The sequence below is a fragment of the Panthera pardus genome, unplaced genomic scaffold, assembly GCF_024362965.1.
Source record: "Panthera pardus isolate Hobbes unplaced genomic scaffold, ASM2436296v1 HiC_scaffold_17, whole genome shotgun sequence".
NCBI lineage: Eukaryota > Metazoa > Chordata > Mammalia > Carnivora > Felidae > Panthera > Panthera pardus.
The window spans coordinates 110,132,382-110,147,276 of NW_026526732.1; the positions used below are offsets into that span (position 1 = coordinate 110,132,382).

General features: G+C 43.2%; 1 protein-coding gene across 4 annotated transcripts in view; it reads left to right on the forward strand.

Annotated features, from left to right (window-relative positions):
- The first annotated feature begins 661 nt into the window (after positions 1–661).
- SLC17A3 (solute carrier family 17 member 3) overlaps positions 662–14,895 on the forward strand; it is a 29,975-nt gene continuing 15,741 nt past the window's right edge. For 3 of the 4 annotated variants that reach the window (XM_019425305.2, XM_019425307.2, XM_019425308.2), the window contains exons 1-2: positions 1,614–1,743; positions 13,377–13,494. In XM_019425305.2, coding sequence (XP_019280850.1) covers positions 13,404–13,494 — 91 coding nt within the window. In that variant the 5' untranslated portion in view covers positions 1,614–1,743; positions 13,377–13,403. Of the gene's footprint in view, positions 1,329–1,613; positions 1,744–13,376; positions 13,495–14,895 lie in introns of those variants that run through there. The other variant, XM_019425306.2, reaches the window with a different exon arrangement.

Below are 14,895 nucleotides of genomic sequence, written 5' to 3' on the forward strand. Positions count from 1 at the left end.
AACAGGCTCTCTGTGATCACGATAGGACAGTGCACTGAAGTCCTCTGAAACAGCACCCAGAATCAGAGCCGGCATCCTGCTGCCTCGTCGTGTGGCTCATTATTAATGACAGTCGTATACCGTCTTAGGGAAACCACTCTGAGGATAACTTGGACGCACATCCAAGGAGAAATGTGCACTAATTCTCAGGACTAAAACAAAGTGATTGAAACATCAACATTTTTCAAAAGGAAAACGTAAATTTCATACAGGTGGACATTACAATCTGAGTCAAGGGAATATTTCAACCTGTAGTCAAGTTTCCAAAAATTCATTATAGACGTTTGCAATGTTGAATTTTTTTTCCCACACAACAACATGAGGCTCTTCCTTCGCAGTCAAATTGGTGGAACAGAAGGGCGACCAGCGCTCGGGAACCTTAAAATGAAGTTAAAAGTTAAACTGCAAAACCAAAGGCTGGATTCTCTGGCTGGGATAATGATTCAGGGTTAGTGACATTTCACATGATAGTTGAATTCGGAAGTTGCTACTCATTTATCGCGGGGTCCAGAGTCCAGAGTCTTTCGAAACTGACTCAGGGAAAAGTCTGTTGCACAGAAAGTTGAAATTCACATCCCCCCTTCCTGCGTCATGAACTTTGAGCGTCCATGCTTAAATCCCCCAAGTGCAAAGGGACAAATCCGCTTTTCTTTTCTCTTCTTATCTTTTAAGAATACCATACAAGTTGCCTAAAAGAAGGGTGAGAAGACACATAATGAATGCTGGGTAAACAGGAGCTCTGAATCTCCGAGGCTGGGCTCCTTCTGAATTCTTGAGCTCAAGGATGCGCTCTGCAGGCTCCCACTCTTCCAAGGTGCAAGCGGGTGGTTTACTCCCCCACCCAGGACAGTTCAAATAGATACAAAGAGCCACGCTCCAAATCAGAAGGAGATCTCTGGGGCCATAAACCAAGAAGGAACTCAAAGTCAAGGCGATGAGTAGGATCTGAAGCAAGGAGGCTCCCAAGCACAGGTTTAATTTTCCACGGCTGGAGACGGGCTGGAACGCTGTCATGGGAAAAGGGGTCTGCTGTGTAGGCACCGAGCATGCGGGGAGCTGGAAAGAAACCATCTGCAGGAAGCTGGGGGTGACCCCTTCTCTTTGAGCTGAGGATGAGGAACTACAGACAAGTGAGGAGGTTTTCAGCCACGTAGGGGTATCGTCGAAAACGAGCCAAGCAAAAGAAACTGAAAGGCGATGACCTTGACTGTGCCCTTGTGGCTCTTCCCAATCCACGTTGCTTATTGTCCAAAGTGAGTTATGGAATAGTCCACACTGCATGGCAGCAGGTATACAAACTTAAGTCGCAGACAAAGCATTGCTTTATATAGTTTAGGAACCCACCTACGGGTAGTTAAAACAGTATGGAGAAACTTCACTGAATTTATGTGAAATGGTTTTGTTATTATGGGGTGTCAAAAGAGAAAGGACAAGGAAAACCAACAGGGAAGGTCAAGCTGATCTGTAACATTATAATTCACATATTTCAAAGAAAAAAATTAACAAAAATTCACAGGGAAAAAAACACAAGGGAGAAAAAAAAGATTCCACTTTTTGTATAAATCTTGTTGGATGAATCTCGTTAATGATTAGCAATTCGAGTCCCAGGGTAGCAAAGAAGCTTCAGCCTTCTGCTGGGAGTGAAGGGAGAGAGCACTAAGGAGTAGCCAGTTCTGTCTAAGTCATCCCTCGGACACTAAGTTGGTAAGTCACTTGTCCTACCGATTCATATGAAACTCTAAGGGTCCTTTCTGTGTAAAGACTGACCATTTTTACATGCTCCCAGAGTCCCAGGTTTTCTCATATTGATTTAAAAATAAGGTGAGGGAAGATATAGAAACCCCTACTTTCTTTCTTTTTTTTTAACGTTTATTTATTTTTAAGAGACAGAGCATGAGTGGGGGAGGAACAGAGAGAGGGGCAGACACAGAATCTATAGCAGGCTCCAGGCTCTGAGCTGTCAGCACAGAGCCCGACGCGGGGCTCGAATCCATGGACTGTGAGATCATGACCTGAGTCGAAGTCAGATGCAAAACCCTGTCTTAACAAGGCAGAGGGAAGCGGGGTACAAGCAGGGAGCTGAAGTCTTGTGCCTGATCGTCCATAAACGTGCATAAAATGTCAACTGTGGATGGCATTTTCAAGAAACAGGCACTCTAGTGAGGGGTGCAGAAGCCGAATTTGGGGGGTTAAATTCAGGGGCCTGTGAAACAAGTATCAGCTCTTTTATTTACCAACTGGGTGTCCTGGTCGAAGAGTGTCAAAATCTCCACCTAGGGTTGATGTAAGCTGGTCGGTACAGTAGTTAGGAGCAGAGGCTGGCATGACTTCCATTATACCGACAGCTGGCAGGACACAAGGAACAGATGGAGGGTAGCGTCCAAGAAATATTTCAGATAAGAAGCAACGGGCCACCACCTCTCCATCCCTTACACGAAGATTCGCTGCAACCAAGACGTCTGTACTGGGCTTTTCTCTTGGACGGATTCATAGTGGCAACGGGCTATTCCTGGCGTGCTGAAGGACCCCAGCCTCTTGTAATCAGGTTTATCCCCTTGGTTTCCCTCCCGGACCAAAGAGGGTCCAGGGCTGTGACATAAGATAAGGCTGGGGGCGGCTCTCGTCCAAGGCAGCATCTAGAAGAATGCCGAGCTGAGTCATGACTCACGAGATGATGAAAATGTAACCAAACCAAGATGGCTGAGGAGAGAAGAGGAATTGTGGAGATGGGGGCGATGGAAGGGCACTAGGGTCAACAGCGGTTGGTAGGTGGGGCTGAGGGCAGGTGAAAGATATCAGAGAGAGTCCTCAAGGCGGGAACATAGGAGCTGCAACTTTTTGATGGCACTTGTGACCTCACAGACGTTAGCGGGACACCCCTGGCTTGAAACCTAATGGTCTGCAGGAAGTTGACCTTCAGTGTGATTCCTTGGGAGCACTGCCTGGAAGCAGAAACATCTCATGATGCCATATACAGTCTCTGACCCAGGCGACCAGCACAGTGTTCTGGACCAATACTGGAAAATCAAGGTAGCTGTTTGTAAAAAATTACCATATCATAGATATGGTCATATCATAGACATGGGATTGGGCATTGAGGTTTCCAGAACAAGGCATGTCTGGCTGTCTAGAATAGAGATAATAGAGAACTAAAAGTACCTGAGGTGACTTTACCCAGGTTATTATTTAAGCGTCTGCTTCCAAGAAAGCTGATACCCTGAGAACACTGTTAATAAATACTGAGATAGTATTCCCGTCTATGAGTCTTGAAAGTGACTTGAAAATGGACAAAAAGATCTTCTGTAGAATAGAGAAGTTTCACTGGGGATGCCATCCTGGAGACATCGACTCAGGGCTGGAGAGTTCAAGAACTCCATCCCGCCATGATAGAAAGGTCCCAGACACACACCTTTAAGAATAGGTCAAGTTGTGGGAAACCAGGAATGTGGCACGCCATAGTGTTTTCATCCAGTGGAATGTGGCCTCAAACCCAGGGGACAGGATGTTGCTCTCAGTCCTCAGGGCCAGCTGTTAGGCAGTCCAGGCATAAAAGCAAAGAGTAAAATAGCCTTAAGTTCGAGATCACTCTATAATCACTATATGCTATTGCTTGTCTGTGGAATGATTACGGCACCATGTGCAAAGTTTGGCCAGCTAGGATGTCACGGATGAATTTCAGTCCCTGAGACTCAAGCTCACGGTTCTCCTGGTGTCCCCGAAAATGGCGTAGCATACAGTTGAAAGAAGCCACGAAAAGGAGACGGCAAGACTTTAAGTCCAGGTGGTTTGAAGAACACGGTCCAGGTAGGCAACAAACTGATTGTTCATAAAGCAAAAGGATGCTCAGTATATCACACGGATCAGACAGCATCAGTCCTGGAGAAGCCAACAAGCCACACAGAAGGATACTTGGTTCGTAGAATTGGGCCAGCAGCCACAGGTCAGTGGAAATAAATAACACTTGGAATTTAATCCTGGGACTTGTGTAGGATGGAATCCCTCTTTATTCTTTTCCGTGAGAACCACCACGTCTGTGGGAAGTGGGAGGGCCTAATGAATCTCCCGACATACTTATGTTTGTAGAGGAGTTTGGTCCGAGTGCCTTGTGCTGGGACGTAAACTAAGAATGAACACGGATCCCAGGCACCAGATTCCACATCTGTTCGTTCAGGAGGGAAATGGGGCCTTTGTTCCTGGGGGGCGGGGGTGGGGGGGGTGGTGGTGCAGGGGAGACTTCCCTATAACCGGCTCTCTGGAATTCCTGAAACAGGGTGTCAAATGATATAAATCCCTCTAGGAAAAATTTTAAATGCCGAGGGCAAAATAAAAAATGTGGGTTCATAGTAAATGGTTGCACCAAGTGCAGAGGCCCAAGGGGAAGATGGGTGACGGGTTTCCTTACCCTGGTGGTGCGCTGGTATTTCCCAACTGGCTTTCCAGGGTGGGAAAAACACATATGCAAACACACATGGGTATATTATAAATTTTATTGGGGCGCCTAGGTGACTCGGTTGGTTAAGCATCCAGCTCTTGATTTTGGCTCAGGTTATGATCTCATGGTTTGCGGGATCGAGCCCCATGTTGGGCTCTGCGCTGACAGCATGGAGGCTGCTTGGGATTCTCTCTCTCCCTCCTTCTGCCCCTCCCTCACTCACACTCACTCACTCTCTCTCAAAATAAATAAATAAACTAATTTTTTTTTTAATTTTACCGATAGAATCTGAGGCACATGGTTTATGGATAATAATATACCATACTGTTATTATAAGTTCTGTATAGTCAGTTGATTATCATGTAGTACTGTCCTTTGTCTCCAGGTTTATTGAGGTGTAGTAAACAAATAGACATTTTGTGTATCTAAGGTGTAAAACTTTCATGTATTTTTGCTAAACGCTGTGTTGGTAGCAACCTATGGCTGAAATCCAACCACAGTTTGACAAATGAAATTGAATCTCAATCTGCCAATTCTTCCCAATATATTTGTTGTCATTAAATGTCATACCTGATCTACTGTTGAATTACTTCTCTCTCATACAGATTATATTCACCAGACCGAAACCATTTTCAGCTTCCACACTCTGAAGCACAATAGTCCACAAATTTTTATTATTATTTAGCTTTTTATATAGTTGCAGGGACCGGAACTGTTTGATTCTACATTACCATCTGCAAAATGCACACATTTTCCAAATTAACTTCATGTTACTAAAATTTACAATACCACGTGAGAGTTAACATAAAATTTCTGACACTAATATCTTTATACATTTTTTTAAAGGGAGAATTCCATACAACGCCATACCTCCTTCTCTTCCCCCTTTATTTATTTTTTATTTTTTTATTTTTTTGAGAGAGAGAGAGAGAAAGTGCTAGGCAGGGAGAAGGGCAGAGGGAGAGAGCGAGAGAGAATCCCAAGCAGGCTCTGTGCTGTCAGCGCAGGGCTCAACATGGAGCTCGGACTCAGGAACCGGGAGATCATGACCTGAGCCAAAGTCAAGAGTTGGACGCTTACCCGACTGAGGCAGCCCCGCATGTCTAACGTAATATTATTTAATAAATTTCTTAAGTCCAGGAAACCAACAAATCAAGCCCAAATCTGTACCATTCGTCTTTTTTGTTTTTCCATGTGAATACTCCAGTTGTGGCCAATTTCAAGCCACCAACATGACATCACTGAATTCAGAGTTAAGAAGAAATATGCAACACCACGTCTTTTTTTTTTTTTTTATTTTATATCTAGTAATTTCTTTTTATTTTTATTTTTATTTTATTTTTTAAATATGAAATTTACTGTCAAATTGGTTTCCATACAACACCCAGTGCTCATCCCAAAAGGTGCCCTCCTCAATACCCATCACCCACCCTGCCCTCCCTCCCACCCCCCATCAACCCTCAGTTTGTTCTCAGTTTTTAACAGTCTCTTATGCTTTGGCTCTCTCCCACTCTAACCTCTTTTTTTTTTTTTTTTCCTTCCCCTCCCCCATGGGTTTCTGTTATGTTTCTCAGGATCCACATAAGAGTGAAACCATATGGTATCTGTCTTTCTCTGTATGGCTTATTTCACTTAGCATCACACTCTCCAGTTCCATCCATGTTGCTACAGAAGGCCATATTTCATTTTTTCTCATTGCCACATAGTATTCCATTGTGTATATAAACCACAATTTCTTTATCCAGTCATCAGTTGATGGACATTTAGGCTCTTTCCATAATTTGGCTATTGTTGAGAGTGCCGCTATAAACATTGGGGTACAGGTGCCCCTATGCATCAGTACTCCTGTATCCCTTGGATAAATTCCTAGCAGTGCTATTGCTGGGTCATAGGGTAGGTCTATTTTTAATTTTCTGAGGAACCTCCACACTGCTTTCCAGAGCGGCTGCACCAATTTGCATTCCCACCAACAGTGCAAGAGGGTTCCTGTTTCTCCACATCCTCTCCAGCATCTATAGTCTCCTGATTTCTTCATTCTGGCCACTCTGACTGGTGTGAGGTGGTATCTGAGTGTGGTTTTGATTTGTATTTCCCTGATAAGGAGCGACGTTGAACATCTTTTCATGTGCCTGTTGGCCATCCGGATGTCTTCTTTAGAGAAGTGTCTATTCATGTTTTCTGCCCATTTCTTCACTGGGTTATTTGTTTTTCGGGTGTGGAGTTTGATGAGCTCTTTATAGATTTTGGATACTAGCCCTTTGTCCGATGTGTCATTTGCAAATATCTTTTCCCATTCCGTTGGTTGCCTTTTAGTTTTGTTGGTTGTTTCCTTTGCTGTGCAGAAGCTTTTTATCTTCATAAGGTCCCAGTAATTCACTTTTGCTTTTAATTCCCTTGCCTTTGGGGATGTGCCGAGTAAGAGATTGCTACGGCTGAGGTCAGAGAGGTCTTTTCCTGCTTTCTCCTCTAAGGTTTTGATGGTTTCCTGTCTCACATTCAGGTCCTTTATCCATTTTGAGTTTATTTTTGTGAATGGTGTGAGAAAGTGGTCTAGTTTCAACCTTCTGCATGTTGCTGTCCAGTTCTCCCAGCACCATTTGTTAAAGAGACTGTCTTTTTTCCATTGGATGTTCTTTCCTGCTTTGTCAAAGATGAGTTGGCCATACGTTTGTGGGTCTAGTTCTGGGGTTTCTATTCTATTCCATTGGTCTATGTGTCTGTTTTTATGCCAATACCATGCTGTCTTGATGATGACAGCTTTGTAGTAGAGGCTAAAGTCTGGGATTGTGATGCCTCCTGCTTTGGTCTTCTTCTTCAAAATTACTTTGGCTATTCGGGGCCTTTTGTGGTTCCATATGAATTTTAGGATTGCTTGTTCTAGTTTCGAGAAGAATGCTGGTGCAATTTTGATTGGGATTGCATTGAATGTGTAGATAGCTTTGGGTAGTATTGACATTTTGACAATATTTATTCTTCCAATCCATGAACAGGGAATGTCTTTCCATTTCTTTATATCTTCTTCAATTACCTTCATAAGCTTTCTATAGTTTTCAGCATACAGATCTTTTACATCTTTGGTTAGATTTATTCCTAGGTATTTTATGCTTCTTGGTGCAATTGTGAATGGGATCAGTTTCTTCATTTGTCTTTCTGTTGCTTCATTGTTAGTGTATAAGAATGCAACTGATTTCTGCACATTGATTTTGTATCCTGCAACTTTGCTGAATTCATGTATCAGTTCTAGCAGACTTTTGGTGGAGTCTATCGGATTTTCCATGTATAATATCATGTCATCTGCAAAAAGCGAAAGCTTGACTTCATCTTTGCCAATTTTGATGCCTTTGATTTCCTTTTGTTGTCTGATTGCTGATGCTAGAACTTCCAGCACTATATTAAACAGCAGCGGTGACAGTGGGCATCCCTGTCGTGTTCCTGATCTCAGGGAAAAAGCTCTCAATTTTTCCCCGTTGAGGATGATGTTAGCTGTGGGCTTTTCATAAATGGCCTTTATGATCTTTAAGTATGTTCCTTCTATCCCGACTTTCTCAAGGGTTTTTATTAAGAAAGGGTGCTGGATTTTGTCAAAGGCCTTTTCTGCATCGATTGACAGGATCATATGGTTCTTCTCTTTTTTTTTGTTAATGTGATGTATCACGTTGATCGATTTGCGAATGTTGAACCAGCCCTGCATCCCAGGAATGAATCCCACTTGATCATGGTGAATAATTCTTTTTATATGCTGTTGAATTCGATTTGCTAGTATCTTATTAAGAATTTTTGCATCTATATTCATCAGGGATATTGGCCTGTAGTTCTCTTTTTTTACTGGGTCTCTGTCTGGTTTAGGAATCAAAGTAATACTGGCTTCATAGAATGAGTCTGGACGTTTTCCTTCCCTTTCTATTTCTTGGAATAGCTTGAGAAGGATAGGTATTATCTCTGCTTTAAATGTCTGGTAGAACTCCCCTGGGAAGCCATCTGGTCCTGGACTCTTATTTGTTGGGAGATTTTTGATAACCGATTCAATTTCTTCGCTGGTTATGGGTCTGTTCAAGCTTTCTATTTCCTCCTGATTGAGTTTTGGAAGAGTGTGGGTGTTTAGAAATTTGTCCATTTCTTCCAGGTTGTCCAATTTGCTGGCATATAATTTTTCATAGTATTCCCTGATAATTGTTTGTATCTCTGAGGGATTGGTTGTAATCATTCCATTTTCATTCATGATTTTATCTATTTGGGTCATCTCCCTTTTCTTTTTGAGAAGCCTGGCTAGAGGTTTGTCAATTTTGTTTATTTTTTCAAAAAACCAACTCTTGGTTTCGTTGATCTGCTCTACAGTTTTTTTAGATTCTATATTGTTTATTTCTGCTCTGATCTTTATTATTTCTCTTCTTCTGCTGGGTTTAGGCTGCCTTTGCTGTTCTGCTTCTATTTCCTTTAGGTGTGCTGTTAGATTTTGTATTTGGGATTTTTCTTGTTTCTTGAGATAGGCCTGGATTGCAATGTATTTTCCTCTCAGGACTGCCTTCGCTGCATCCCAAAGCGTTTGGATTGTTGTATTTTCATTTTCGTTTGTTTCCATATATGTTTTAATTTCTTCTCTAATTGCCTGGTTGACCCACTCATTCGTTAGTAGGGTGTTCTTTAACCTCCATGCTTTTGGAGGTTTTCCAGACTTTTTCCTGTGGTTGATTTCAAGCTTCATAGCATTGTGGTCTGAAAGTATGCATGGTATAATTTCAATTCTTGTAAACTTACGAAGGGCTGTTTTGTGACCCAGTATATGATCTATCTTGGAGAATGTTCCATGTGCACTCGAGAAGAAAGTATATTCTGTTGCTTTGGGATGCAGAGTTCTAAATATATCTGTCAAGTCCATCTGATCCAATGTATCATTCAGGGCCCTTGTTTCTTTATTGACTGTGTGTCTAGATGATCTATCCATTTCTGTAAGTGGGGTGTTAAAGTCCCCTGCAATGACCACATTCTTATCAATAAGGTTGCTTATGTTTATGAGTAATTGTTTTATATATCTGGGGGCTCGGGTATTTGGCGCATAGACATTTATAATAGTTAGCTCTTCCTGGTGGATAGACCCTGTGATTATTATATAATGCCCTTCTTCATCTCTTGTTACAGCCTTTAATTTAAAGTCTAGTTTGTCTGATATAAGTATGGCTACTCCAGCTTTCTTTTGGCTTCCAGGAGCATGATAAATAGTTCTCCATCCCCTCACTCTCAATCTAAAGGTGTCCTCAGATCTAAAATGAGTCTCTTGTAGACAGCAAATAGATGGGTCTTGTTTTTTTATCCATTCTGATACCCTATGTCTTTTAGTTGGCGCATTTAATCCATTTACATTCAGTGTTATTATAGAAAGATATGGGTTTAGAGTCATTGTGATGTCTGTATGTTTTATGCTTGTAGTGATGTCTCTGGTACTTTGTCTCACAGGATCCCCCTTAGGATCTCTTGTAGGGTTGGTTTCGTGGTGACAAATTCCTTCAGTTTTTGTTTGTTTGGGAAGACCTTTATCTCTCCTTCTATTCTAAATGACAGACTTGCTGGGTAAAGGATTCTCGGCTGCATATTTTTTCTGTTTAGCACACTGTAGATATCGTGCCAAGCCTTTCTGGCCTGCCAAGTTTCAAAGGAGAGATCAGTCACGAGTCTTATAGGTCTCCCTTTATATGTGAGGGCACGTTTATCCCTTGCTGCTTTCAGAATTTTCTCTTTATCCTTGTATTTTGCCAGTTTCACTATGATATGTCGTGCAGAAGATCGATTCAAGTTACGTCTGAAGGGAGTTCTCTGTGCCTCTTGGATTTCAATGCCTTTTTCCTTCCCCAGTCAGGGAAGTTCTCAGCTATTATTTCTTCAAGTACCCCTTCAGCACCTTTCCCTCTCTCTTCCTCCTCTGGGATACCAATTATGCGTATATTATTTTTTTTTAGTGTATCACTTAGTTCTCTAATTTTCCCCTCATACTCCTGGATTTTTTTTATCTCTCTTTCTTTCAGCTTCCTCTTTCTCCATAACTTTATCTTCTAGTTCACCTATTCTCTCCTCTGCCTCTTCAAGCCGAGCCATCGTGGTTTCCATTTTGTTTTGCATTTCGTTTAAAGCGTTTTTCAGCTCCTCGTGACTGTTCCTTAGTCCCTCGATCTTTGTGGCAAGAGATTCTCTGCTGTCCTGTATACTGTTTTCAAGCCCAGCGATTAATTTTATGACTATTATTCTAAATTCACTTTCTGTTATATTATTTAAATCCTTTTTGATCAGTTCATTAGCTGTTGTTATTTCCTGGAGATTCTTCTGAGGGGAATTCTTCCGTTTGGTCATTTTGGAGAGTCCCTGGCGTGGTGAGGACCTGCAGGGCACTTCCCCTGTGCTGTGGTGTATAACTGGAGTTAGTGGGCGGGGCCGCAGTCCGACTCGATGTCTGCCCCCAGCCCACCGCTGGGGCCACAGTCAGACTGGTGTGTGCCTTCTCTTCCCCTCTCCTCGGGGCGGGATTCACTGTGGGGTGGCGTGTCCCGTCTGGGCTACTTGCACACTGCCAGGCTTGTGTTGCTGGGGATCTGGCGTATTAGCTGGGGTGGGTGGGCAAGGTGCACGGGGGCTGGAGGGGCAGGCTTAGCTCGCTTCTCCTTAGGTGATCCACTTCAGGAGGGGCCCTGTGGCAGCGGGAGGGAGTCAGATCCGCTGCCGGAGGTTTGGCTCCGCAGAAGCACAGAGTTGGGTGTTTGCGCGGAGCGAGCAAGTTCCCTGGCAGGAACTGGTTCCCTTTGGGATTTTGGCTGGGGGATGGGCGGGGGAGATGGCGCTGGCACCTTTGTTCCCCGCCAAGCTGAGCTCTGCCGTCCGGGGGCTCAGCAGCTCTCCCTCCCTTTGTCCTCCAGCCTTCCCGCTTTCCGAGCAGAGCTGTTAACTTCTGACCTCCCAGACGCTAAGTCGCGCTTGCTGTCGGAACACAGTCCGTCCGGCCCCTCGGCTTTTGCCAGCCAGACTCGGGGGCTCTGCTTGGCCGGCAGGCCGCCCCTCCGCCCCAGCTCCCTCCCGCCAGTCCGTGGAGCGCGCACCGCCTCGCCGCCCTTCCTACCCTCTTCCGTGGGCCTCTAGTCTGCGCTTGACTCCGGAGACTCCCTTCTGCTAATCCTCTGGCGGTTTTCTGGGTTCTTTAGGCAGGTGTAGGTGGAATCTAAGTGATCGGCAGGACGCGCTGTGAGCCCCGCGTCCTCCTACGCCGCAACACCACGTCTTTATATAGTATTCCCACCATCTAGATGCGGGAGACATGAACGAGTCCAAGAGCATACCCAAGAGTAAAACTCAGCGACATAATTATGAAGTCATGGGCTGCAAATATTTACCTTTTTAAACTATATTTTCTTTCATTCCAAATTTATATAATTTAATTGCCAATAATGGCTGTTTTCAACAACCAGCTTGCAAAATTCCTAGAAATGTAGCAGTCTGCTTTTGCTGGCCCATGTGATCTGACTCCAATACCCCACGGTCTTACCCTGTACCCTCCTCTCTGACGGAGCCATCTTGTGTTCTCTGGTTTTCCTATCTCAATTCCGGTTCTGCCTTCATCTATTTACGTAATTTTTCCCTATATAGCTTAACATTTCTGATGATGCCTGTTTGGTTGTCATGTTGTTTTTTTGTGCGTGTGTGTTTGTTTGTTTTGTTTTGTTTAGGACTTCCATGTAAGGTGCTTCTACAAAAAGCCAACCACCCTCCCATCCAGAAATTATTGTATTTCTTGGTGAGACAACTGTCAGATGTCGCATGGCCCTCATCAAAGAGTCTAAGGAAGGGGAAACTAAGAACATGATCCAACATCAAAAGTTGAGAGGGCTCAGAGTCTTAAGCTTTCATCTGTGGCTGCTAAAATGAGTATATTCAAACATGTGGGCATTGTTTCTGATCTCAGACCCAACTGCTAAGGAATCACATTTTGATCATCCAATTTTACCTCCATTTTCCCTGCCAGATTATAGACATGGTTTTAGTTTTTCATGCTATGGGTCAGTTAAAACCAACCTCACAATCCCAACTACCTGTTAATTAAACAACAGGATATATAACTTGAAGCCAAGCAGATCCTGCTTATAATAGAAACATGGTGCATCTGAGGCGGTCGTGGGTCCAAATTGTAGGGACCCCAAACAACTATTAGTGCCTAGATCCCCATGTTAGTTATTTCCAGAACTTCGCAGATACATTATCATCTGTGGCCATAAATAATACGGGATTAAAATTGTATCATCACATGCAAATATGGTCCCCAAGTATTAGTGACATACATACAGGAACCCTCACGGAGGGTCAAATGGGGAAGCAGTTTGGGAATCATGGGGGCACTAGAAAGCAGGTTTTCGGGTGCAGTAGAAGATTCTAGAGGAGCACAGTTCTGAAGTGACCCACATCTGTGGTGGCTCCGACAACGATGACAGTAGACTATGTGACAACCACTCATTGAGTGCCAGACCTGGGCAGTCTATTGAACTCTTGTGATCCTTGATGAAGGTGCTGCCGCTGTGGTGGTGGTGGGTATTCTTACTAACAACAGATAAGAGACGGAAACACACAAATCTGCTCCTGGTGACATTTGGCACGTTAGGTAAATCATGAGCCTGGATTTGAACTTGGAAATGCCCAGATCCAAAGCCAGCACTCTTACCCTGGCACACAGGGACCACTCTAGATCCTAATAATAAACAGTTCCTCCCGTTAGGCATGGTGCACCGGTGGTAGGAGGCCTGGAGGGAATAATGATCCTCCCAGGACCCCACCCACATGAAATGGCCTAGCTTTAAATTGTTTGGTGACCACTGTTTATGCGTATCAGAGGAGTCTCTCTTGGCTGACACCTGTGGATTGCATATTGCCCCGATAGGTGAAAAACATCTGGGGAAAGGACACGATGGCCACCATGACGGAATTGAGTCCCACAGCAGGGAAGACTAAATACTCCCAAGATACACGAGTGGATGAGAGTCTCGTTCCCAAGAAAGGTAAACTCAACCTTGACTCCTTGGGTTTAGGATTTGGTAGTGGATTCTTTACGTGCACTGTCATAAGACAAACAAATGAATTCATATAAGTTGTTGAATTCTTTTTAAAAATCAGGTAATATTAATGTGTGCTTTTCAAATATATGAAGGAAATAAATACCACTGTTCGAAAAAAATCTTGCATTTCTGATGATTACTTTTTAATCTTTGTCCATGTGCATTTACAGTTTTTGATAGTTGCTGCCAAATTTGTATACACCCACTATTGTGTATTCTTCTTGTCGCTGCATAGAATATTGTAAACATAATTGTATTGCTTAATTAGGTATAGTAAGAAAACTTTTAATTTGACCACACATACGTTTCCATATTGCTTTATAATACTCACAACTATTCTTAAGGATGCGTATTAGTGTTTCAGGATGTCCAATAGATGGAGCATTATTTACCTGAAACATCCTCTTGCGGTTGGAAATTTAAGTTAGAGTTTTGTTTTGCTACTAAGCTATCTTTACATATATTATGCCTATGCAAACATTCTTTAACATAGCACTTGTCCGAAGTTGGAATTACTATTTCTTCAGCGTGTATTCCTAAGAAATGAAAATTTTGATGCAAAGGCCGTAAATATTTCCTTTCCACTGGCCACCATAGAGACCTTAGTACTCAATCTGAACTAAAGTGAAGCCACATGGAGGATTTTGAGTGGAAGAGGGGGTGATCTAATTTGTGGCATGACTGCAACAGTTCATTTGCTATATTTAAAATAGATTGGAGGGGCACCTGGGTGGCTCAGTCGGTTGAGCGTCCAACTTCGGCTCAGGTCATGATCTCGTGGTTCATGAGTTCAAGCCCCGTGTCGGGCTCTGTGCCGACAGCTCGGAGCCTGGAGCCTGCTTCGGATTCGGTGTCTCCCTCTCTCTCTGCCCCTCCCCCAGTTGCTCTCTCTCTCTCTCTCTCTCTCAACTAAATTAACATTTAAAAAAACCATAAAATAGATTGGAAGCAGGAAGTCAAGTTAAAGGCTATTGCAAATATCCAAGCAAGAGGTGTTGGTAGCCAGAATCCTCTGGAAACAGCTCTAAACCAAGAGACAGCAATGGCTCTGGTGAGAAGTGGTTGGATTCTGTACACATTTTCAATGTAAAGACAATAGTATGTTCTAGACAGCCTGGATCTAAGGTGCAAAAGAAAGAAATCAAGTGTCTGGAAGGATAGAATTTCCATCATCTGAGTTGGGAAAGAATGTGGGTGGACCAAGCTTGGGAGGGAGAGCTCAGGCATTCAGTTTGATAGATTCAGAATCTATTAAGTTTGATTTTTTGATTAGCTTATCAATTGATTTTTAGTGGAACAAAAAATGACACATCTTAAAATCAATGGCAGCTTTAATTTGACAAA